This window comes from Heptranchias perlo, chromosome 4 (assembly GCF_035084215.1).
Source record: "Heptranchias perlo isolate sHepPer1 chromosome 4, sHepPer1.hap1, whole genome shotgun sequence".
NCBI lineage: Eukaryota > Metazoa > Chordata > Chondrichthyes > Hexanchiformes > Hexanchidae > Heptranchias > Heptranchias perlo.
The window spans coordinates 84097194-84121482 of record NC_090328.1 but is presented as its reverse complement, the minus strand read 5'-3'; the positions used below and the strand labels follow the sequence as shown (position 1 = coordinate 84121482).

At 44.9% G+C, this 24289-nt stretch overlaps 1 protein-coding gene across 1 annotated transcript in view; it reads left to right on the top strand.

The window, feature by feature from the left end:
* LOC137321076 (A disintegrin and metalloproteinase with thrombospondin motifs 19-like) overlaps nt 1-24289 on the top strand; it is a 464190-nt gene that overhangs the window by 369593 nt on the left and 70308 nt on the right. The window contains exon 18 of the mRNA XM_067983256.1: nt 15243-15396. Coding sequence (XP_067839357.1) covers nt 15243-15396 — 154 coding nt within the window. The remainder of the gene's footprint in view (nt 1-15242; nt 15397-24289) is intronic.

The window sequence follows — 24289 nt, the reverse complement described above, 5'->3', positions numbered from 1 at the left end:
TTAGCTGCAGCAAAACTTCCTCCCCTTTATATCCTAGCCCTCTAGTTATAAAGGCCAACATTCTATTAGCCTTTTTGATTATTTTTTGTACCTGATTACTACATTTTAGTGATTTGTGTACACGGGCCCTTAAAATCTCTTTGGACCTCCACTGTTCCTAGCTTTTCACCATTTAAAAAATACTTGGATCCATCCTTTTTTGGTTCAAAATGGATGACTTCACACTTACCTGCGTTGAAATCTATTTTCCACAGTTTTGGCCATTCGCTTAATCCATCAATTTCTCTGTAATCTCATGCTCCCGTCTACACTACATACTATGTCATCAATCTCTGTGTCATCGGCAAACATGGACATATGGCAGTCTATTGTAATATGTAAGTCATTAATAAATAGAGTGAATATTTGAGGCCCCAGCACAGAGGCTTGTGGAACACACTGGTCACTTCATGGCAGATGAAATATAATGTGGAAAAATGTGAAGTTATCCACTTTGGTAGGAAAAACAGAAATGCAGCGTATTTTTTAAATGGTGAGAGATTGGGAAATGTTGATGTTCAAAGGGACCTGGGTGTCCTTGTACATGAGTCACTGAAAGCTAACATGCAGGTACAGCAAGCAATTAGGAAGGCAAATGGTATGTTGGCCTTTATTTCAAGCATAGGAGTAAAGATGTCTTACTGCAATTATACAGGGCCTTGACAAGACCGTACCTGGAGTATTGTGTACAATTTTGGTCTTCTTACCTAAGAAAAGATATACTTGCCATAGAGGTAGTGCAAGAAAAGTTCACCAGACTGATTCCTGGGATGGCGGGATTGTTGTATGAGGAGAGATTGAGTAGACTAGGCCTGTATTCTCTAGAGTTTAGAAGAATGAGAGGTGATCTCATTGAAACATACAAAATTCTTACAGGGCTCGGCAGGGTAGATGCAAGGAGGATGTTTCCCCTGGCTGGGGAGTCTAGAACCAGGGGTCACAGTCTCAGAAAAAGGGGTAGGCCATTTAGGACTGAGATGAGGAAAAATTTCTTCACTCAGAGGGTGGTGAATCTTTGGAATTCTCTACCCCAGAGGGCTGTGGAGGCTCAGTCATTGAGTACATTCAAAATAGAGATCGATAGGTTCCTAGACATTAAAGGCATCAAGGAAAACGGGGATGGTGCAGGAAAATGGAGTTGAGGTAGAAGATCAGCCATGATCGTGTTGAATGGTGGAGCAGGCTCGAGGGGCTGGATGGCCTACTCCTGCACCTTTTTCTGATGTTCTTATGTTCTTCCTTCCAATTCGAGTACATACCCATTATCCCTATTTTCTGTCTTCTACTGCCTAACCAATCCCCTAACCAGGTCTATCGCTGCATCTTTTCTCATTGACTTAAAAACAGTACTGAATACATCCTTTGTACCCCTCCCATTTTGACCACCATCATTCGTGTGATCCCAGACTACTTCTGGAAGGCTAAATACTCCATTATTACCAGTCTATTACTATTGCAAAGCTCTTTGAATTTCTTCCTCTACTTTTCACTTTTAGCAGTATGTAATGGACATCCAATATTGTTGCAGAGCATGTATTATTTCTCAGTTCAATCCAGAAATACTGGTGATTAAATTCAACTTCAGTGGGGTGCAAAACGGGTGGTAGTGGATTGACCGGCCGCCTGTTATACACCCTGCCCGATATTCCTTTCCATTGACGGTGAGTATAACGAGTGACTCATTTGCTACCGCCAGAATTGTTCTCCAATGTTGAATTTTACCCCCACCGAGTCTGAACAGCACCTTCCATAATATCCTTTCTTTCCAATGGGTCCTAATTTTATAATTCCACCCTCCCACTCCCCTCCCTTTTCCTTTGGTTTAACTATCACTTCTAAAAATTTTGTAACCGGGAATGTTTATATCCCAATTCTGCCTCATGTAAAGCCAAGTTTCTGTTAAAGCCACACTATCCCATCGTTATAAGTGCTTGTATTTCCCCAATTTTATTCCTAATGCTATGTGCATTTATATATAGATATTTCAACCCTGTCCCATCATTACTCCATGGTACCCTTCTCCCTTATATATGTTTGTTATTTTTTCCTCCATTCTACTTATTCTTAACGTCTCCTCTATCTCCTCTTAGGTAAGTCTCTCCATCCTAACCCATGAGTTTATTAGTTTAAACTCACAACCACGCCTCTATTTATTCTTGGTGTTAGGAAATTGGTGTTGGCTGGTTGCCACCTGAACCATACCCTCATGTACAGCCACCTTTTCTTATAAAACTTGTTCCAGTCCCCGACAAAATTTGAAAGCGTCCCTCCTACATCACTATTCAAACTACAAGTTCAGTTGTCTAATTTGGAAAGGAAAATCAGGCGAGGTGTATAATGGGTGGCCGGTCTGATACCATCAGTTTTACGCCCCTGCCCAAGTTGAAACTTACCTCCTATATGTGTAACTTAAACGCACAAAACTATTTGAAGAACTAAGTGCAGTTCCACTTGAACAAGTAGACCTGTTCTGACAAATGTTTAAGTGCAAGCAATTGCACAAATAGTTAACAGGTTCAAGATGTGGACAATCACGTTTGTAAAGTTGACTTCTTATTCATTTTAAGGCTATTTTATCAAGAAATTAAATATATAAAAGAAGCCAAAAACTGTATATGTTGTTTGGTTTGTAATTTCAGACACAAGTTTTGAGTATAACCCATCTGTAAATGGTGAAATGATAATTATGTAATTACAATGCTGGTGGATAGATATACCTTTATTTCCCCTTTCTTCCTGGCCAATCATGCACAGCATAATTTCCATAGCAATTTGACTGTGCAACTGTTCAGGTACTTCCATTTGGTGTGCTATAACAGCAAAGGACAACACTAATTCATCGGGAAATAAAAATGTATTTTGTGGCCTTCTCAATTAGAGTTACCTTAATTGTATACGATTATGACAATGTAGCATTAACATTGGACTATCGCATGAAAAATGGAATTCCTAGAAGGTTATTTCTTTAATGAATCCATTACCCAACAATTGGATGAAAGGTGGTCAGGAAGGAATTCAAAAATTGCTGCTTCTGTAAAATGAAACATTAGTTCTGTACATTAGTTGGACAGTTAAAGTATCAGAATCATTTTCTCTAACCTTTTTCATTAGAATGTCGAAGGTAAATCGAAGGTAAAATTTTTGCCTTGTAGCCTTAACAGATCTTGGTCCTGAGCAGTGGTGCAACTGGGCAATTTGCTCCTGTGCCAATAATATTCTTCCCTTCCCCTCAATGGCAGCGGTGCCAGGAAATTTGCTTTGTTTCTGAGGGTGGCAGATGGCTCCTAGGATTTACCTCCAAAAAGGATGCAATCTCTAACTAGGACTTTAGTGTAAATAATATCGGTTCAAAGCTGGAGTTATTCCAGCAAAGGTCCACATTCTTTTTTTAAAACTTTGTAAATATTGGGGCAACCTGTCTCTTTGGATAACAGGAATGCTGCACTATTTGTTTCAAATATTCTTTTCATTTTAAAGGGGACGCGTACTGTAGGAAGTACTTCCAGTATAAAATACTCAACATGTTTAAGGTCTTTCCTTCCTGGTAGGAAAAATTGGATTGGCTGCCAACCGCCTTGTGGTGAGCTAACATTTGTAATGTGACATATGGCAAAAAGCTAACGAGCTGATGTCAATGATGATTCCTTGAGCGAGCAGCTCCATGTAGTCAGCAGGGATCAGCCTGAATCCCAACTCCAAGCAGTCAGCATTTCTTTTAAATTCAGCACCTGCTGGTTAATACTGTGTACTCAGCTGGTTGTAACTATTCAAATTATTTATGAATCCAGGCTTGTATCAGGACTGCAAACCATATCAGCATGTTACTTGTGTTAGACGAACACCTTTTTATCAACTGTCAGACCCAAGATGCTGGTTCTCCATGAGAATGTAGCAAGTCAATCACAGTCAGATTTCTTTTGCCATGCACAAGAGATCTTAAAACGCTTTGTTATATCAACCAAATTGTGAGAAATATTTTGCATTGAAGGGACCTCTCTGACAATAGTATTAATTTTAAAAAATGGGGCCAAATATCCAAGGTCCTTCCAGCTCACTTCTACCGTAACTCAGGTGGGAGTGGAACAGAGGGGCTGTGACTTAGCCTAGGGTCCAAATGTGCCGGTTCAGTCTTCCCCCAGTGTCTTGACAGCACTTTATAAAGGATGGAAACTCTGCCCACCTCAAACAAGGCCAGCAGCGAGGGGGACATGGCAATGGGCAAGGATTCCCAGGCCAGGAGTTCCTGCATTCATGATCTGGGCTCGGACGAGTGGAGCATTGGCGGCCAGTATGATAAGTGGAAGCAAGTGCACTGACCACCTTAGTGGCAGTTGTGAGGCCAACCTGGGGTCCAGGGCTGGTTCATGGCCTAGACCTACAACAAAGTGAACTTTGGCTGGGTCAACGTCACAGATCCTGGGCGGACACATCCCAGCAGTTATGCCAGGATATCAGCCGCAGTGAACTTTGAATAATTGATAATTTATCTTAAAATATATATACCAGCTAGATTATTTTAAAACGTTAGGTAAATCAACTTTACTCTAGCCAAAAATCTGAACTTCAACTGGCCTATAAATTCAAGCACTGCGTACTAACCAGAAGTGTGCCACCCGCCATATTGGGAAAGTAGGTTGCGCTGGCGGCAACATTGAAATTGAAGGATAATTTATGTAAATTAGGGTCCATTACTTCTTGCAGCACCCGCTGTAGATTTTTAAAAATTCGTTCATGGGATATGGGCGTTGCTGGCAAGGCCAGCATTTATTGCCCATCCCATGGTGTGTGACTTGGAGGGGAACGTGCAGGGGTGTTATTCCCATGTGCCTGCTGCCCTTCTCCTGCTAGGTGGTAGAGGTCGTTGGTTTGAAGGTGCTGTCGAAGAAGCCTTGGCGAGTTGCTGCAGTGCATCCGATGGATGGTACACACTGCAGCCATTGTGCGCTGGTGGTAGAGGGAGTGAATTTTAGCATGGTAGATAGGGTGCCAATCAAGCGGGCTGCTTTGCCTTGGATGGTGTCGAGCTTCTTGAGTGTTGTTGCAGCTGCACTCATCCAAGCAAGTGGAGAGTAATTCATCACATTCCTGAATTGTGCCTTGTAAATGGTGGAAAGGATTTGGGGAGTCAGGAGGTGAGTCGCTCGCCGCAGAATACCCAGCCTCTGACCTGCTCTTGAAGCCACAGTGTTTATGTGGCTGGTGCAGTTAAGTTTCTGGTCAATGTTGACCCCCAGGATGTTGATGGTGGGGGATTCGGCGATGGTAAAGCCGTTGAATGTCATGGGGAGGTGGTTAGACTCTCTCTTGTTGGAGATGGTCATTGCCTGGCATTTGTCTGGCGCGAATGTTACTTGCCACTTATGAGCCCAAGCCTGGATGTTCTCCAGGTCTTGCTGCATGCTGGCATGGACTGCTTCATTATCTGAGGGGTTGCGAATGGAACTGAACACTGTGCAATCATCAGCGAACATCCCCATTTCTGACCTTATGATGGAGGGAAGGTCATTGATGAAGCAGCTGAAGATGATTGGGCCTAGGACACTGTCCTGAGGAACTCCTGCAGCAGTCCTGGGGCTGAGATGATTGGCCTCCAACAACTACTACCATCTTCCTTTGTGCTAGGTATGACTCCAGCCACTGGAGAGTTTTCCCCCTGATTCCCATTGACTTCAATTTTACTCGGGCTCCTTGGTGCCACACTCGGGCAAATGCTGCCTTGATATCAAGGGGAGTTACTTTCACCTCACCTCCGGAATTCAGCTCTTTTGTCCATGTTTGGACCAAGGCTGTAATGAGGTCAGGAGCCGAGTGGTCCTGGCGGAACTCAAACTGAGCATCGGTGAGCAGGTTATTGGTGAGTAAGTGCCGCTTGATAGCACTGTTGACGACAGTCCAGCAACATAACCACCATGCTACCGTACCCATCTTTTTTTGATCGCCCCAGCGCTTCACTCGCCATGTGCTGAACTTGCACCGCACAATGTGGTGCTAAGCGGCACGAAGGACCCTACACTCAATTGAATGTGGAACCGGGAGGAGCGCGTTGAAAAAAAATGCAGGCCGATCCTTCCCCCACAGCTACGGATCATCCTTCCCTAGCTACAGATCCCCCTAGACGAGGCCCGATTGTTTATCTCTGGCCACCTCTACCTCTCCCCCCAGCCACCGCTACCTCCCCCGGAGGCCCGCTCTAGCCACCAATTGCCCAAGACCCGATCACCCATCCTTCCTCACTTATCTGAAGTCCAATGCGAGGCCAGCAATGGCCTCATCTTTTTTTTTTATTCATTCATGGGATGTGGGCGTCGCTGGCAAGACCAGCATTTATTGCCCATCCCTAATTGCCCTTGAGAAGGTGGTGGTGAGCCGCCTTCTTGAACCGCTGCAGTCCGTGTGATGACGGTTCTCCCTCAGTGGTGTTAGGTAGGGAGTTCCAGGATTTTGACCCAGTGACAATGAAGGAATGGCGATATATTTCCAAGTCGGGATGGTGTGCGACTTGGAGGGCAACATGCAGGTGGTGTTATTCCCATGTGCCTGCTGCCCTTGTCCTTCTAGGTGGTAGAGGTTGCGGGTTTGGGAGGTGCTGTCAAAGAAGCCTTGGCAAGTTGCTGCAGTGCATTCTGTAGATGGTTCACACTGCAGCCACGTTGCGCCAGTGGTGAAGGGAGTGAATGTTTAGTGTGGTGGATGGGGTGCCAATCAAGCGGGCTGCTTTGTCCTGGATGGTGTTGAGCTTTTTGAGTGTTGTTGGAGCTGCACTCATCCAGGCAAGTGGAGAGTATTCCATCACACTCCTGATTTGTGCCTTGTAGATGGTGGAAAGGCTTTGGGGAATCAGGAGGTGAGTCACTCCCCACAGAATACCCAGCCTCTGAGCTGCTCTTGTAGCCACAGTATTTATGTGGCTGGTCCAGTTAAGTTTCTGGTCAATGGAGCCCCCAGGATGTTGATGGCGGGGGATTCCGCGATGGTGATGCCTTTGAATGTCAAGGGGAGGTGGTTAGACTCTCTCTTGTTGGAGATGGTCATTGCCTGGCACTTGTCTGGCGCGAATGTTACTTGTCACTTATCAGCCCAAGCCTGGATGTTGTCCAGGTCTCACTGCATGTGGGCACGGACTGCTTCATTATTTGAGGGGTTGCGAATGCAACTGAACACTGTGCAATCATCAGCGAACATCCCCATTTCTGACCTTATGATGGAGGGAAGGTCATTGATGAAGCAGCTGAAGATGGTTGGGCCTAGGACACTGTCCTGAGGAACTCCTGCAGCAATGTCCAGGGGCTGAGATGATTGGCCTCCAACAATCTCTACCATCTTCATTGACGATTAGCCGGCAGCTCTACACAGCTCGATTAGCTGGCAGCTCTGCACAGCTCGCCGGATCCATTAAAATGAGGCCTGAAGCCCAATATCATGGTGCCTCATGCCTCATCATTCAGGTGCAGGGATTGTACCTGAACTTCTACCCCATAGAATCCCAAAAAGGAATAAAATAAACTTTTGTATTGATTATTACCTGGTTTGCGGAATAGAAAAGTGCTGCTGCAGACTTCCAATTCACACAACATTCATTAGGTTTTTTTACTGCTTCTTCCAAATACAAAGTTCAGTGCTGTGTCTCAGAGCTGGTTCTAACTGGTTCTGTACTTAACAAAGCATGTGGCTCGCTCATTTAGCAGCTAGACAGAACATAACAATCTGAGAACATAATGAACTTTATTCTGTGTATTCTATAAATATTGTTACAGCCTCACAGGACCAGAAACAGCAAGAAAGTACATAGTGAAACAATGAAGGATTGGTACTGAGAAGTGCTTCAATCCTAGCTAAATATTTATTGCAATTTTCCAGCCAAAATATTGTGGCTAGATCTTTGTCCATTCATAGTCAATGGGCGGAAAATCTAGCTAATTCCGTAATGGATTTGGTTCTGCCTCTATCCAAGTGAACGGGAATGACAAAAGCAATATTGAACTTGTAAGGGGTAATTTTACAAGGCTCCACTCCCAGCGCAGGGCCTTGCTAGATGGGAGCACAGGTCGCGGAATCAAATCAATAGTGTTATAGCCCTGTCTTTGATTCTGCTCCCAGGATCTACACTGGGAGCAAAGCCTCACAAAATTATCCCCACTGGGTCTCGCTATATCACAGATTGCCTGGGAATTAAGGTCAAACCAAGAGACAGCTATGAATGTGTAACTGTAGTCTGCCCACTACAGCTGGTAGCAGGAGGGACACTCCACTAATTATTTATAGGATATGTATTCAGCAGATTGCACATAACAGAATCAAAATTTCTGAGGCCTACAGTGTGACAAAGCTGAAGTAACGTCTAATATGAAGAAGTTGAATTAACAGAAAAGGCCAGAACTTCAACGGAGCCTTTGTAGGAGGTGGAAGTGCACCAGGGTGGAACTACTGCTGCTGAAATCCTGGGGTAGGATTATTAAATATTCAGGGTGGACACCTAGGTCTATAGTGGTACAACAGAGACTCCCACCCACTGAGAAGGTAGAATTTGGAGCAGAACCCTACCCCCCGAGAGGGGTTCCCAAGACCCAAATTGGACTGAAGACAAGTGGCCACCAATTGTTTTTAGATTCCCCTCAGTGGATGGAGGATCAGATTTCTAAAGATAACTGATCACAGTGTTTCAGCTTTGACGGACCCTCTGAACACCACAACAGAACCCATGCCTGCTCTCAGCTGGGCATATCAGGCAAGCTAGGTGGAATTCCAAGGAACAACCCCCAGACACACCCTCTAAGTTCCTCAGTGACATTATGGTAGTGGGGCCTAAGAAGTGACCGCTACCCCAGCAGCACAGTTTCTTACTGGATCTTCAATAGAGCGGAAACCGGATCCGGGTTCTATCTCAAATTGCAGCCCTCCCCAACAGAGTCATACCCCAATTTGGTCCCCGATCCCAGAATCCCTAGCCTATATGGATGAAAATCACATACCCCAAGATTATGACTATCTCTACTGCTGTTGAGTTTTCTGAAATAGTTGGACTCAGTAACTTCCTTCGAATCAATTTCCTGATGTTAACTTTTTTTTAAACAAAGCTATTTTAGAAAAATCAACAAATACAGAAATAAAAGGGGCCGTGGGGCATAATTTCCTCAGCAGCCCAAACCGGGGACGTTATTTTCGGCACGCAGTGACCACGCTCCGGATGGAAAAGCTCGAGGGCCAAACTAAATTCACCCTTCGGTTTCATCATAATTCAGGCGAGCTGCGGGCGCCTATTAGGCACCATGGCACAGTTTGCCTGTCGGGGGCTAACAAATATTAGACTGAGCTGAGGTCCACTGTAAGTTCAGGAGGGGGAGAGGTGATTGGGAGAGGGGTAAGGGCGAGGGCAGGCCTGCAGCGGCCACAGTTGTTTTGCGGAGCCAGGAAGAGCACTCCTACTCCTTCCCATACCAAAAAAAAAAAAATTTTTCAAAGTTTGACCAACCTTGAGTGGTCCCTTTAAGGTTAGGCTACAGTGTAGAGCCCAAAATACCAGTCGAGCCACGTAGATCGAGCACAGGCCTCTGCACTGCTAAATTGGTTATCATTAGGTCATGTTTAAGGCCCATAAAACAAGTGCAACAATGTTCAATTTAAACCCCACAATATTCACCTCCTAGATCAAAAATAAAATACTGCGGATGCTGGAAATCTGAAATAGAAACAGAAAATGCTGGAAATACTCAGCAAGTCAGGCAGCATCTGTGGAGAAAGAAACAGAGTTAACGGTTCAGGTCATAAGAACATAAGAAATAGGAGCAGGCCATCCAGCCCCTCGAGCCCGCTCCGCCATTCAACATGATCATGGCTGATCTTCTACCTCAACTCCATTTTCCTGCTCCATCCTCCTATCCCTTGATGCCTTTAATATCTAGAAATCTATCGATCTCTGTTTTGAATGTACTCAATGACTGAGCCTCCTAAGTCCTCTGGGGTAGAGAATTCCAAAGATTCACCTCCCTCTGAATGAAAAAATTTCTCCTCATCTCATTCCTAAATGGCCTACCCTTTATTCTGAGACTGATCCTCCCTGCATCTACCCTGTTGAGCCCTGTAAGAAATTTGTATATTTCAATGAGATCACCTCTCATTCTTCTAAACTCTAGAGAATACAGGCCTAGTCTACTCAATCTCTCCTCATCCGACAATCCCGCCATCCCAGGAATCGTTCTGGTGAACCTTCGTTGCACTCCCTCTATGGCAAGTATATCCTTTCATCAGAACTGGAGTTCAGAACCCAGATCTGATGAAGGCTCACTGACCTGAAACATTGGGCCCGATATTACCAGGGCGGCGGGTTCGCGGCGGGGGTGGGGGGGGTGGGGGCGATTGGGCACGTGACCGGTGATATCAGTCTGCCCCGAACGCAATCGCAGGCTAATTGGATCCACTTACCTCTTGTTCCGGGTTCCCCGCTGCTAAGCTGCGCGGCAGGCGGACTGCGCATGCGCAGCAAGGTCTGTCAGCTGGAGGAGCTCTATTTAAAGGGGCAGTCCTCCACTGACTGATGCTGCAAGAAATAGGAAAAATTACAGCATGGAGCAGCCCAGGGGGAAGGCTGCTCCCAGGTTTAATGATGCCTCACCCCAGGTATCATTGGATGGGGTGAGGAGGAGGGGGAGGACAGAGATCTTCCCCCCGGCGGGCAGGAGGAAGCGGCCTGCCTCTGCCACCAAGAAGGCCTGGCTCGAGGTGGTAGATGAGGTCACCAGCACCACCAACATATCGTCCACCTGCATACAGTGCAGGAGGTGCTGCAATGACCTAAGTAGGTCAGCCAAAGTGAGTACACTTACTTATTCCCCTCCCCTCCGTCTGCCACATCACCGCCCCCACCCCACATCTCCTTCTGCACTGCCAACACTACTCTGTCACATCGCCCCTCACACCCACTCAAAGCTCATCCTCATCTTACCTGCACTTACTCACCTCGCCAGTACTCATCCCGCCATTACCACTCAACCCAATCCTCATACAATCTCATGGCTCTATCTCATACTCACCCTCTCATGCATCTCTTTCACAGTCTGCCTCACTCAACCTGCCACTACCTGTGCTGCAGCCACAGGGCATGCATCACATATGTGCAGTAGGAAGCGTAAGGCAAACGTGCCGTGAGCATGAAGGGGATGCACAAGGGTGTTTGAGGGTTTGTCATGGTTTTTACTTATATTTAATTTCTGAGCAACTCACATTACATATTATATTGGCACCACTACTGCCACGTCTTTGCGAATCTTGTCTGGTTTGTGCAATAATGCCCTTTCCTGAGGATCACAATGAAGACCCACAACTGATGCCACCCATTGTGTCACTGCAGAGTGGGTGTAGGTGTATTTGCAGGGCTCTTTTGTGCAGACGACTGAGAGACGTCGGCGATGTCCCCGGTGGCACCCTGGAAGGATGTGGAGGAGAAGTTGTTGAGGGCAGTGGTGACTTTGACAGCGACAGGTAGGAAGATGGTGCTCGGGCCAGCCGGAAGCAGCTCGGCAAGAAGGAGGCTGCAGATGTCCACAACTACATGTCGAGTGACTCTGAGCCTCCGTGTGCACTGCTGCTCAGAGAGGTCCAGGAAGCTGAGCCTCGGTCTGTAGACCCTGTGCCGAGGGTAGTGCCCTCTGTGACGCATCTCTCTCTGCGGTTGCCCTCCCTCCTGCTGTACAGGTGGATGTGTCACAGCACTGTGTTGTGGAGCTCTACGTGTCAGAGGTGGACGGCATGGCCGGCGAGGCTGGTGATGCTGTTCGCCCTCCGAGGAGGTCATGACTGCAGCTAAGGCGGCCCCCATCCGGAAGATGTACATCTGAGGGGGTCCGCAAGGTAGGTACATGTGTCTGGACACCGGGATAAGTGTGCAGGTTGGTGAATTTTATTGTTAGGAGGAGGTGGTGGAGGCCAAACTTTGTCCAAAGTGACAGAGTGGCCTCCTGCAATGAGTGAGGGTCTCCCCCCCGCCACCTATCAAATGGACCTTTGCAGCTGCCACAGGCTGATGGCTGCAACACATCCATTTGAACTGGGAGTGTTTCCCCTAGTATGGGAAACAGTCCCAGATGTTTGCAAAATCCCAACCCTCCTAAAATATCTTGTTAATCAGGTCTGTAAACGACCTGAAATACCAAAATAAATAGCTTACGTGGCACCCCACCGGCTTTAATTGCCGGCGAGAGTCCAACATGCAGGGGTTGCGCGTACATGTCAGCACGTCTGTGGGAAACCCGGAAGTGGGCGGGTTGGAGCCGGGCTCCCGACCCGCCCCAGGAATTTCCGATTTTCGGAGCCCCCCTGCCAGGAACGCACCCGATCGCGGGTGCTAAAATCGACCCCATTAACTCTGTTTCTTTCTGAGCCTGACTTGCTGAGTATTTCCAGCATTTTCTGTTTTTATTTAACCTCCAAGACCTGGGTTACATAGTATTACATAGCGGGTTAAGTTGAATAACCCCTGAAAACATGCATGGGGATCGCAGTATACAATTAAGACATAGCCAGCGCTACTTGCGCTGTTGATTGGCTGCACGCTTCAGCAGGGAGTCCCAATATCGCGAGTGGCTCACGCTTCTTAAAGGCAGCCTGCACCTCTTAAAGGGAAGGTGCATTGTGGCTGCAAGAAATGGTGGGAATCATTTCAGTACTGAACCTGTGCTATAATACTTCAAAGAATGGCTGCGCCTGGGAGAGAGCGTGCACCAAGGTTCTCTGATGATGCGCCGGAGACCTTGGTGCAAGAGGTGGAGAGAAGGAGGGATATCCTGTGAACGCAGAGGGGCAGGAGGCCCTCCAGACATATGCTAAAGAGGCAGTGGGAGGAAATAGCAGAGGAGGTAAATGCCAGAAGCGTAGCTCCATGAATATGAATGCAGTGCAGGAAGAAGTTCAATCATTTAACACGAGTTGTCAATGTAAGTGAGTTCAAGCTTCAAGTAGCATAACGTACCAACTGCACCACTAGCCAGTGAAACAGTCATCTGGAACAATTTCTTATTTCGTGACTTTTGTTTTTTTAAGTGATTTCAGACAGTAAAATTGGAATCTCAAATGGCTTGTGTGTTTTTATTTTCTACTCAATTTTCTACTTCTTTTCACTGCTCAATTCACTACACCCCCATCACCCACTTACCAACAATCTCTTTCAGTCAGTACTCAAACGTTCAAATCATACACTTTATCTCACCCTCACACATTTAGCACTGTTGCAAGCCTCACACCTACAACTCACAGTTCACACACACTGGCAGCTATTCAACCATGACAGCCACATCACCCAAATATCTTGCAGGACACTAACTGACACACTTCCCTCTTTCTTGCAGGAGAAGGTGGCACATAACAAGAGACAGCAAGTGGCAGTGGCTCCATGGAACACAAACCTGTTGTCCTCTCTCAGGATGACAGCATTCCTACTCCCACCCCTGCCACTGCATCAGTGCCCTTGCTGCTGCCTGTCAGCCAGCGAGCCCACTCCCTGTGGAGTATTGAAACTTTATCCAAGTACAGGAAACCTCCAAAAACACATACAGATGCACCAGCAGCCAGAAGAAATAATCCAGCTACTAACCTATAACTCCTGCATGATCTCTTTAAATAGCGCTGGTGGGGGGGGGTTCCTTCATGCCCTTTAAGTCCTGTTCAGCTGTGCGAGGTTAAGACAGTGCGTTGGATAGAGTGTGGAGTTACAAAATAGCAGTGGTCCCTTTAATTCAGCATTGCACACGGATTCACGTCATAATCTCCCTACTCTGCATTCTGCTGGCGTTCGTTAGGCGCGCATGCAAATCCCTTTATCAAGATAGTGTCCTGCACATTTCCCATTGGAAGTATGCGCATGCATTTCGGACCCAATTTTCGAGGCTCAGTTGGCTGCGTAGCACCTAAAAATCAGGCGCTAAACAGCTCAATTTCACCCCCATGGTATTTACAGCACAGAAACAGGCCATTTGGCCCAACAGGTCTATGCCGGTGATTGTGCTCCACATACTTCCCAGGTAGATAGGATGAAAGTCTCTTTCTCTCGCTCTGTGCTGCCGTTAAGGCTTCTATGTTATCAATTATTTTTAATTTTAAAAAGGGAAACGGATTCTTATTAATTATTAGGGTTAAATGTAAAAGATTGTTTTTCTCCAGCATAAATACGAGTATTTTGTGAGGTATTTATACCAATGAAAGTGTTAGTTCCAATTTTTGTGATTGCATGAATTCAGTGAGCGGGTGGTCGATCTATGGAACAGGCTCCCTAGAGAGATGGTAGAAGCAGATAGTATTGATTCATCAAATGTAAATTAGATAGATTTCTTTCAGAAAATAATATTTTGGGATTCAGTATATGAGTAATTTGAGACATGATGTGTGGTAAGTGTAACATGCTTGAGAGGAACTGATGCCTTTGAACCTATGGTTCTCAAAGCTTTCCACCACTGGGATTTTCCTCGCCTCATGTCTAGATCTTTCGTAGACTAATTGATAGCGATTGATGAATTAGTCAACAACTCAATTATGATCGTATCATGCAACTACCAGGATGGTAGAACATGAACTAGATTAACCCTGGTCTTTTTTCGTTTGCAATTTCTATGTTCCTATGTAATTCTGGCTCAACACTGAGGTCACTGATTATAAATAATTTATTAAATAAGGCAAATTATTTTTAATTTTTGATGTTTATGCATTTGCATTGGAGCTCTTTATGATTTTACCACACTTGCTGTTTCGCAAAAGTTACAAAATACAATTTAGTGGCTTCAATTTTCCTGCCCCCTTTCCTCCCCCTTGCCCCGGGCACTGGATAGGAAATGCACATTTCTGTGCTCTTGAAGATAGAATTGGGCTTGGCAGTGATGCCTCCTGTGTTCCAGTGGCTGACATGCACTGTTTAAGCTCACACATGAAGAATGACCGCATGGTTGAGGGACTGAAAAGTTGCCAGTTCTTCTATAGCAATATCTCAGCGTGAATCATTGCTTTCAAAAAGAGAAAAGGAGAGAAAATTGGAAAAGAAAAAAACACAATCTTTCAATCCAGACACTGCTGGGTTTTTTTAATGTGTTTATTTAATTTATTAGTTATATTGCCTGAAGCCTCGTTGTGCATAGACAATTTAATTAACTCCAAGAGTATATATTATAGTGCATTTGACCCCTACCTTTGGCACCTATTTGACTTTGCTATTTCTTTATCTGCAGGTGCTGCTCTTTAATGACCAGAATTATGGCATTCACTATGAATACACAATTCCAATTGAGCCAGGTCCAGGAAACCACAGTGCAAAGGGCAATGTGCCTCTCTTTATGTGGACTCACTCTGGTTGGGAAGATTGCGGTGCCATGTGTGGTGGAGGTTGGGAAATGTATTTTTTTAACATTTTATTCCAAAAGTGACATATACAAGATAATATTAATCAGAAACCATGCTTTAGGGCATGTATGAAGTAAAAAATATATATTAGCAGTCTGAACTGGAGACTGCTTTATAATTAACAATATTAAGAGCTTCATTATAAATTACATATGTAGAAATATACATGCAATATCCATAAGAAAAAGGCAATATAATTAGATTCAAATTTGGAAAGCACAAATGCAGCTCATCTGTTCTAGTTATACATTTCTGTTGTTTGCTTATTTATTACATAGTGTTAATGGACTATATACCTTATGTAAATTTATGACGCGGGCACAGACTTAAATAGTTTTTTAAATTATTATTCAAAAATAACTGAATAAAATAATTTTTAAAACTATTTAAGGCAGCTGGTTCTACTTCCCTCCAGCCAGTTAGAGGGAAAAATGTGATCGTGAACCTTAATTATACTTCTCACTTTTTTTCAATTTTGTCATACTGTCAATAGTGCAGTTGCAAATTCAGCAATTCCAGCAGTAACAAATGAATGCATGGCTCCTTTAATTCCTGGTTAGTTATGTCATAGTTAGTTTATCTTATTGACTAGCAGCCCAGAGATAACAGTCCTTTAAACTACACTAGAGTTACAAATATTTAGGTTAAATTGGGTCTTCACCACCTGGGCTGTAATCTGGTGGAGGGAAAACTTGCCTGTTGTAGAAATTAATGGGATAAAGATCAGACGGGTTCTACAACGGCCGGGTAATGCACTCCGCCAGGTCACCACACAGGCAGTGAAGATGGAAATTTGTCACTTTAAGTATGTAAGTTTGGCACAAAAAGACCACTTGGTTGTTAACTGAACTAACATCAGAAACACAGACCAGAATGATCTGAAAGATTCTTTTCTTGTGACATGTCCTAATTGGGACAGAATTAATGACGATCCCTTTGAAGATGAAAATAATAGATTCTAGCATTATAAGGATTAAAACTTAAATTAAACCTCGTTGTTAAATTAGAAGTTCATGATTATATTTCAATTCTTTAATGTTTTCAGAACTTCAGTAGCATTTCTATACCAAAAGAGAGGATTTTATTTTCCTGAGAATATTATGAGCCTATAAATATTGTTGTGCCTCCATACAGTCCTCTATATCTTATAATGTATAACATTAGAAATTTATAGAAAACAATTTCTGAAGCTGTGAAATATACCTGGAGGCTATCCTACCTATGGCGAGATGTGGTTGGTTTCTATCAGACAAGTCAAATAATACTTGCAACTCCCTTCATTTGTAAAACATACACGTTTATTTTTGGATACATAGGAATGAATGAGAAAATAATGGGAGTGAATTTCCTCGGGGCTTCTCCCGCTCTGCTGCTGTAACTTCAGCACAATTTCAGCAGAAACCTCGTTTACGCATATTAACGGGGTTTCCGCCATAGTTAAGGCATGGAGTAAGAGAAGCCCCAAGGAAATTCAGTGCCAATGGCTCTGATTGGGAGACCAGCTACAGGGTGTGTGTAGATACTTATTTAGTGAGAAAGACTTAAGCCCTGATTTTAATTGGGGGCGAGGGTTGAGCATGGGGCTGACAGAGCAAGCATCAGGTTTGCCCAAGGCCCAGGCCATTTTAACTCCCGGGCCTCATTTAAATAAACCACGCCCGACTGACGTCTGAACCCAGCATCAAGAACATCAGGCCGCTGGACGGGAGTTGGACGAGGTCGTAGCCAGGGATCCGTGGAAACGGTTCCCGGCAGTCAGGTAAGTGGTTGGTGGGGGGAGGAGGATAGATGACTGCAGTCGTGGGAGTGAAGCCCGGAATTTTAGATTTCCTTGTGGGGCCCAGCACAGCACTCCTGCTTCTCAAGGCCCACAAGGAAACCATTTTTTTAAAAATAACTTAACTTTTTGGGCCTGCTGCTCATTCGTGCCCAGTGCTCCTGCGAGGCCGGTATCGGGCTCCGAACATGGCTGCCAAGGGTTAATATACAGTCGGGGTCTGAATGACCTCATCGGCCCCTGACTTCTGAATTTCAATGATGCCGTCGCCTGCCTGGTGTGAGGTACTCGCTGGCTGGCCAGAATGCTCCTGTTAAAATGGAGCACGGTGCAAGACCAGTGAGGATCAGGTGAGTAGGTCACTGCAAGCATTTTAACTTCCTCCATTCTAGTCAGGCGCGAGGGGTTAAATCGACGTTATAGTTTCGATTGATTGAGGGTTAACAATGAATTACACAGCCATAGAATAAACAAAATAGGTGTAATTTCTTCAGTTTGTGCCACAAATGGGAAAAGGGCCCATAAAATTACCCCTGAAATCTCACCAGTATTTGTTCATTGAAACAAAGGAAGTTCATTTAAACACAGATTGTTAGCTCCTCAACAATCATTGCCTCTTTCCACATTTCCCCCAGAATGTAAATTTACTTGCAAATAAAGCCATTGCCATCCATGACCTTATTATGAATTTTTTTTTTATTCATTCATGGGGTGTTGGCATCACTGGCAAGGCCAGCATTTATTGCCCATCCCTAATTGCCCTTGAGAAGGTGATGGTGCACCACCTTCCTTGTATAACTGAGTGGCTTGCTAGGCCGTTTCAGAGGGCAATATAAGAATCAACCACATTGCTGTGGGTGTGGAGTCATATATAGGCCAGAAGGTTTCTTTCCCTAAAGGAATTAGTGAACCAGATGGGTTTATTACAACAATCCAGTAGTTTCATGGCCACCATTATTGATACTAGTTTTTATTTAATTGAATTTATATTCACCAGCTACTATGGCAGGATTTGAACTCATGACTCTGGGTTATTAGTCCAGGTCTTCAGGGTTTTTTGTCCAGTAACGTAACCACTATGCTACCACGATTGGGATGACTGAAGCCATCGTCTTCAGCCTATGCCTCAAACTCTGTGCACTCACCACTGATTCTATCCCTCTTCCTCGGCCATTGCCTCAGGCTCAACCAGACTGTTCACAATCTCGGCATCTTATTCTCATCCTCGTGTTTAAATCTCTTCATAGCCTGCCCCTCCGTATCTCTGTAACCTACTCCAGCCCTACAACTCTCTCCAAACTCTGTTTATTCCAACTCTGCCCTCTTGAGCAACCCCCGTCCCTTCACCCCACCGTTGGAAACCGTGTCTTCAGCCATTTGGGTTCCACCTTCTCGAATTCCCTCCCTAAAGCCCACCACCTCTCCTCCTCCTTTAAGACCCTCCTTAAAACCCAACTCTTTGACCAAGCTTTTGTCAGCCTTCCTAATATCTCCTTCCTTTTTGTTTGATTACACCTCTGTGAAGCACGTTGGGAGTTTACCTACTTTAAACATGCTATATAAATGCAAGATGGTGTTTATTCTATTCACATCCTAGCTTTGACTAAAATTTAGCTCATGATTAGCATTGCCTTGCCCCTTACCAAACTGTTCCCACATGGTTACGTTTCCATTACCTGCCCCTGTCAAACTGCCACAGTGGCAATGTGGCCCTTATCACCAAATCACACCTTGGTCTCTCCCTCTATTCCCCTATCGGCTTCTTCTCTTTTGAGCATCTCACCCTGTTTCACTCCTCTCCCCTCTCCTTTACAATCCACATTGCCTATCATCACCCAACCCCACCCAAGTTGCTTATCCTCTGTTATTTCAATCTCCCTCTCAGTTTCCTTTGCCCTCTTTCCTATAAATTAACTGCCCTATTCTCCCTAAACGTATCCCTCTATGTAAACTTTCCCATGGCTTCTCTACTCCAGTGGTCTCACTGACACAGCCATCTCCAACCTTGTATCCCTCATCATCCACATTCCCCTACTGCCTTCCAACTCCACTTCCTTCTGCTTCCACCCAGAAAAGAAACTCTCCCCCAAGTCACCTACAAACTCCCAACTGCCTAGCCCTTGGCCTTCTATTAACAGCTTGGGGGTCAATTTAAACCCCAAGAACGGATGGGGTGGGGGCAGGCGGGAGGTTAAAATAATGGCTTTTTGGAGCGGGACCGCATTCCGGTTGCAACGCGCCCACTTCCAGGTTTGACCTAGGCGCGCACAACAGACACCAGAAAGTGCCACCCCCACTTAAAGCCGGCGGGCTGATACTTAAAGGGGCAATGTACCTCACTGAAATAGTTGAGGTACTTAATTTTATGTGTATTAAAAAAGTAAAACCACTTTAACCTTACCTGTGCGGGTTTCCCATTGCTTCCTATTCATGTCAGGTGAAAGCAGGCAGGAAGGACCGGATTCATGAGGTGAGTGCGTTTATTGCACTGATTGTGGGCTGGAGGAGCAGGAGTGCTTCATCCAGGCCCAACAAGCTCACCTGACACGACATGACCCTGCAATCGGCCGATCCCCCCAATGGTGGACCCCCTGATTATCAAGGCCCACCCGATGTCATCCATGTCCCTCCACCTCCCCCACCCCCGCTCCGATTTGTTCCAAGGCCCACGATCTCTCTTTTCCTCTGACCCCCCCCCCCCCCCCCCCGATTCACCGCTCCTTTCCCTTCAGACAGGCAGCAAGCCTGTCAACCTAGCTGCCTGGAGCGTGGGAAACCCGGAAGTACAAATACTCACCGTCAGTTGTCACCTCAGGAGTCCTCTAAGGATTCATCCTTAGCCCGCCTCCTCTTCCCCTTCTACATGCTGCCCCCTGGCAACATTAACAGCAGATGTGGGGGTACTGTCAGACTACTTGCCCAACATCCAGTCTTGGATAAGCTGTAATTTCCTCCAGCTGAACATTGGGAATTCCAAAAACCATTGTCTTCGGCCCCCGGCCAAGGTTGAATTAGACTGTTCACAACCTCAATATCCTATTTAAATCCGAGCTGACCTCATATACTCTCCATAATAAAGAATGCCTGCTTCCACCTCCGTAACATTGCCTGCATCCGCCCCTGCCTCAGCACACCTGCCGCTGAAACCTTCATCCATACTGTCACCTCCAGACCCAAGTATTCCAATGCTTTCCTGGCCACCTTCTATAAACTTGAATATATATATTAATTTCCTTTCAACATTTGTCACTAAATCAAATCCCCTATATGTTAAGTAGATAGCAGATAGTTGGTATCAACCTGATATATGAAAATTGTTAACTTATTTTCAGAATAGTGCAGTGGCAAACGAAATTGCTCTTCTCGGGTGCAGGTCTGAGAGTGCTAGGACACATCTGTCATTCCCTATCTGGTAAATTCCTAATTTCAAATTCTAGCAGGAAGAGAAGCCTAAAAGAAGGAGGGAAGCAATATCAGAGGGTAAGTCACCTAGACCTGCCCACTTCTTAATAGCCATTATTGCCTTCAGTTCAGCAGTCAGAATGTATTTCACTCAGTATACCAACATATGGCAAATTCTATTTAAATAGTGAAAGGGAGCAACATGTTCTTGGTAAACATTTCCTCTGAATGGAGGTCAATCTGGAATAATTGTACTGTGGTGAAAGTGGTTTCCCACAGGACAAAACCACAGCTGAAATATTCTATCAAGAAAGAATACAAAGTAAAAGCTGAAGTGGTATAATGCACTGTGTGTAAACAGAGCCACAGTGTACAGTCCTGCCAAAGAAATGAACAGATGACCTTTGTAAAGCAGAGTCCAATTGTCAGCCAGCCAATATATTACAAATCTGTGAGTCTTGGAGGGTTGGTCCAACATTACTGGTGAACCAGGTTTGCCTTCAGGCCTTATGCTGTATACCTCTAGTTTACAGCACATACAACCATCAGAGAAAAATCTTCATTGTTCCCATTTAAACTGCATACAATCTCAGCCAAGAATGAAAGAGCAGTTCTCTTACACATTGCACCACCATTCCCTCATTTTTATTTTCATTTTTTGGAATAATTGTTTCAGCCACCTTATTACTACTGTGTTGTGTAGGAGGAAGCTTACAAACATGAACAGCGGTAGAAAAAATTAATCTGAATGTCTGCTTTGATTTCTATGTCATTCTGGTTGCTTACTTGGTGGTCTGCAGAACTAAAGTGGGAGCTGTTTTCCATCTCACCCATAGCAGACTGACAGCTGAGATACTCCTTAAAATGATTTTGAATGTGTTCTAAAAGTTGTGTTGAGAAAATTGTTAAAAACTAACCAGTTCTTGAAATACTGAAGCTAAGTACCCTAAATAAAACTCATGAAAGAGAATTTTTAGATTTAGTTAATGTGGCACATTAGTACAGTCCACAACGATCTACATCTGGTTTCAACAGCCTGAACTCAGATCCGTCAACAGATATGTTTTCTAACTTTCCCTGACCATAAGACAGTTAGCACTTGAGCTTTGCAGAAAGGTGGAAAAACTGTTGCGATCACTCCCAACTTGGGAACAATTGCAGAAAATTTGGATTTATACAAAGTAAGTCAAAAAGGCAATGTTAAAATAACTAATTGTACTTAGTTTTATCATGGTAATTTTAAAAATGTAATTTGACACGAAGTGCACTGCAGTTTCTGCAAATAGTAGCATTATCTTGTGATATTGAAATTTTTTTAAAACTAAACCTGATTAGGGGAGGCACACTGCAAGACTGTGTTAATGTATTTATGTTAATGCAGCAGTTCAATTCACACAGATAGACTAGTGCAGTGGAGACAGGAGAGGTTTGAGTAGTAGACTGGTAATGGAGACTAACAATCAATGTTACACAGCAGTGCCAATCGTCTGTAGTTTTTTGGATAATGATCTCCAAATGTTGTGCCAAATGACTTTGCAGCCAAAGCGGATGCCACTCTAGTGCTGTGACTGTTCTCACATAATAAATACCATGACCCACTGCTGAGACCAGATCCATCTGTCAACTCAGTATCCAAAAGAGAGTCAGCCCTAGAGTTATATTTGAGGGGTTGAAAAAGGTTTAAAGGTCCAACCATGAGTGATGTAACTCCTTTTGTTGTACTAAAATCATCTCAATAGCAGATTAATGTGAGGATAGACTAGGTACTTGACTGCTGCTGTTATTACAGCTGGCCAGGAATTCCCTATGTACTTTCAGAAGGGAAAGGGAACAGCCAAGCAGTCTCATCTTGATTCTGCAGAGAAATGGCCATTTTTCCAGGTGTATTTTCTGCTCTGGGAGAGTACCACATGATATTGCTTAGCTAATCCCAGAAGACACACTCATTGGTTACTTTTATTCCTTCCATGCCTTCTTCATTAATATCTGTAGATGCTAATAAACCTGGTGGGGTGCTGATAACCAAAGTTGACTGTTGTTCCTCATTCCCTTCCCCCGTGGCCACTACCTAATGATTAAGTGATTTTGCATTTGCTGCATCTCCATGAAGAGCTCTTTCTTCAATTACTCCAGTGTATCTGAAAGACGCTGGCCCCAATACTAACTTGGAGCCAGGAAGAGAGTGGAGGGGAATTTTTTCCAACGGGAAACCTGGAAGTGAATTTAGCAGGTCTGATTCTGCAATCGCAACTTAATTGAAGGATTGAAATTTTGCTTCCGGGTTTCACATGTCCAAGCTGCGCAGCGGGCGTAATGCGCACCCGCATGACACAATCTAAAGTCCATTATTTAAAAGGCCATTGCAAAAATGGAATTTGGAGGAATTTAAGCATGGATTCACAAAGAGCAAGGCCAACATCCAGATTCACAGATGCTTCCCTTGAAGTACTGCTGGGTGCAGTGAGGAGCAGGAGGACATAATTTACTCTAGCAATGGGAGGAAGAAATCTGCTTCTGTCACCAAGAAGGCGTGGCTGAGGAGGTGAGCAGCAGGAGCATTGTGGCCCATTCTTGGATGCAGTGCAGGAAGCACTTTAATGACCTAACCAGGTCAGGAAAAGTGAGTACAGATGCTGATTCACCTACATCCCGTGGTATACAAAACCCCCCTCTCACTCTGTCTTGTCAAGTGTACTCCATCACATCACTCCTCACACCCACTTAAGTTTCAGCAGCACTTCCTCACCTCCGCATGTATCCATGCACCGCTGCCATTCACCCCAATCCTTATGCAATGTGATGCATCTGTCTGATAGTTACTCTCACCCAATGCACTGCGTCCATCGGGTGAATATGTGACCTTCAATCACCCACAGGTCTGTTCTTTCCCCCCTTGTAAGAGAAGAGAGCACAAAATGCAAGGGAGTGGGAGAGGACTGGAAGTGGCCCTCCACAAATAGTGCAGCTCACCGATGCAGAGGAGGACGCGATGGAGATAAGTGGCACATCTGCGTCCCCCTCAATCGGAAATGGAGAGACTGGGAACTTGCAGCTGCCTGGTGACAGAATTTAAACCTCTTTCACACACATGCTAACTTTATTTCATCAATGATTGAACAATGAGAAGCCTGAGTATGGTGATTGGCAAGATTGTTACTTTGCCAGGACTAATTCATATTGCTTTCTTTTGTCTTCCAGGGCCTTCAGGTGTGCAAGAATAATCTGCGGAGATGCATGTCGATTCCTCAGAGGACCTCATTCCTTCTGAGGGTGCACCATCACAGGACATACAGCCCTGCACCAGCTCAAATACTCGCACTTCGGTGGGTCCTGTTAGACAGTTAGTTGGGTTTTAATCTGGTGATTCACAATTCACAAGTGACTACGAGCAGATACTGGCGGCAGGGGCAGGTGTGGAGAGTCCATGTCGGAGGGCGCTCTCCTCTCCAAGCTCTGCTCAGCTGAACACAGATGCTGATCCCCAGGGTGCATCGTTGAGGATAAGAATGATTGAGGTACAGCAGCAACTTTGCGAGGTACTGGAAAACATGCCACGCACACACTCCACAATAGCGGAGAGGATGGAGGAGTCCAAATCCAACACTAGCGCATTGGTGTCGCAGGTAAGTGCGAGAATGTCTGTAGTGGATAGAGTGGCCACCTCCATTGAGCTTCAAGCATGACTCACAAATGAGT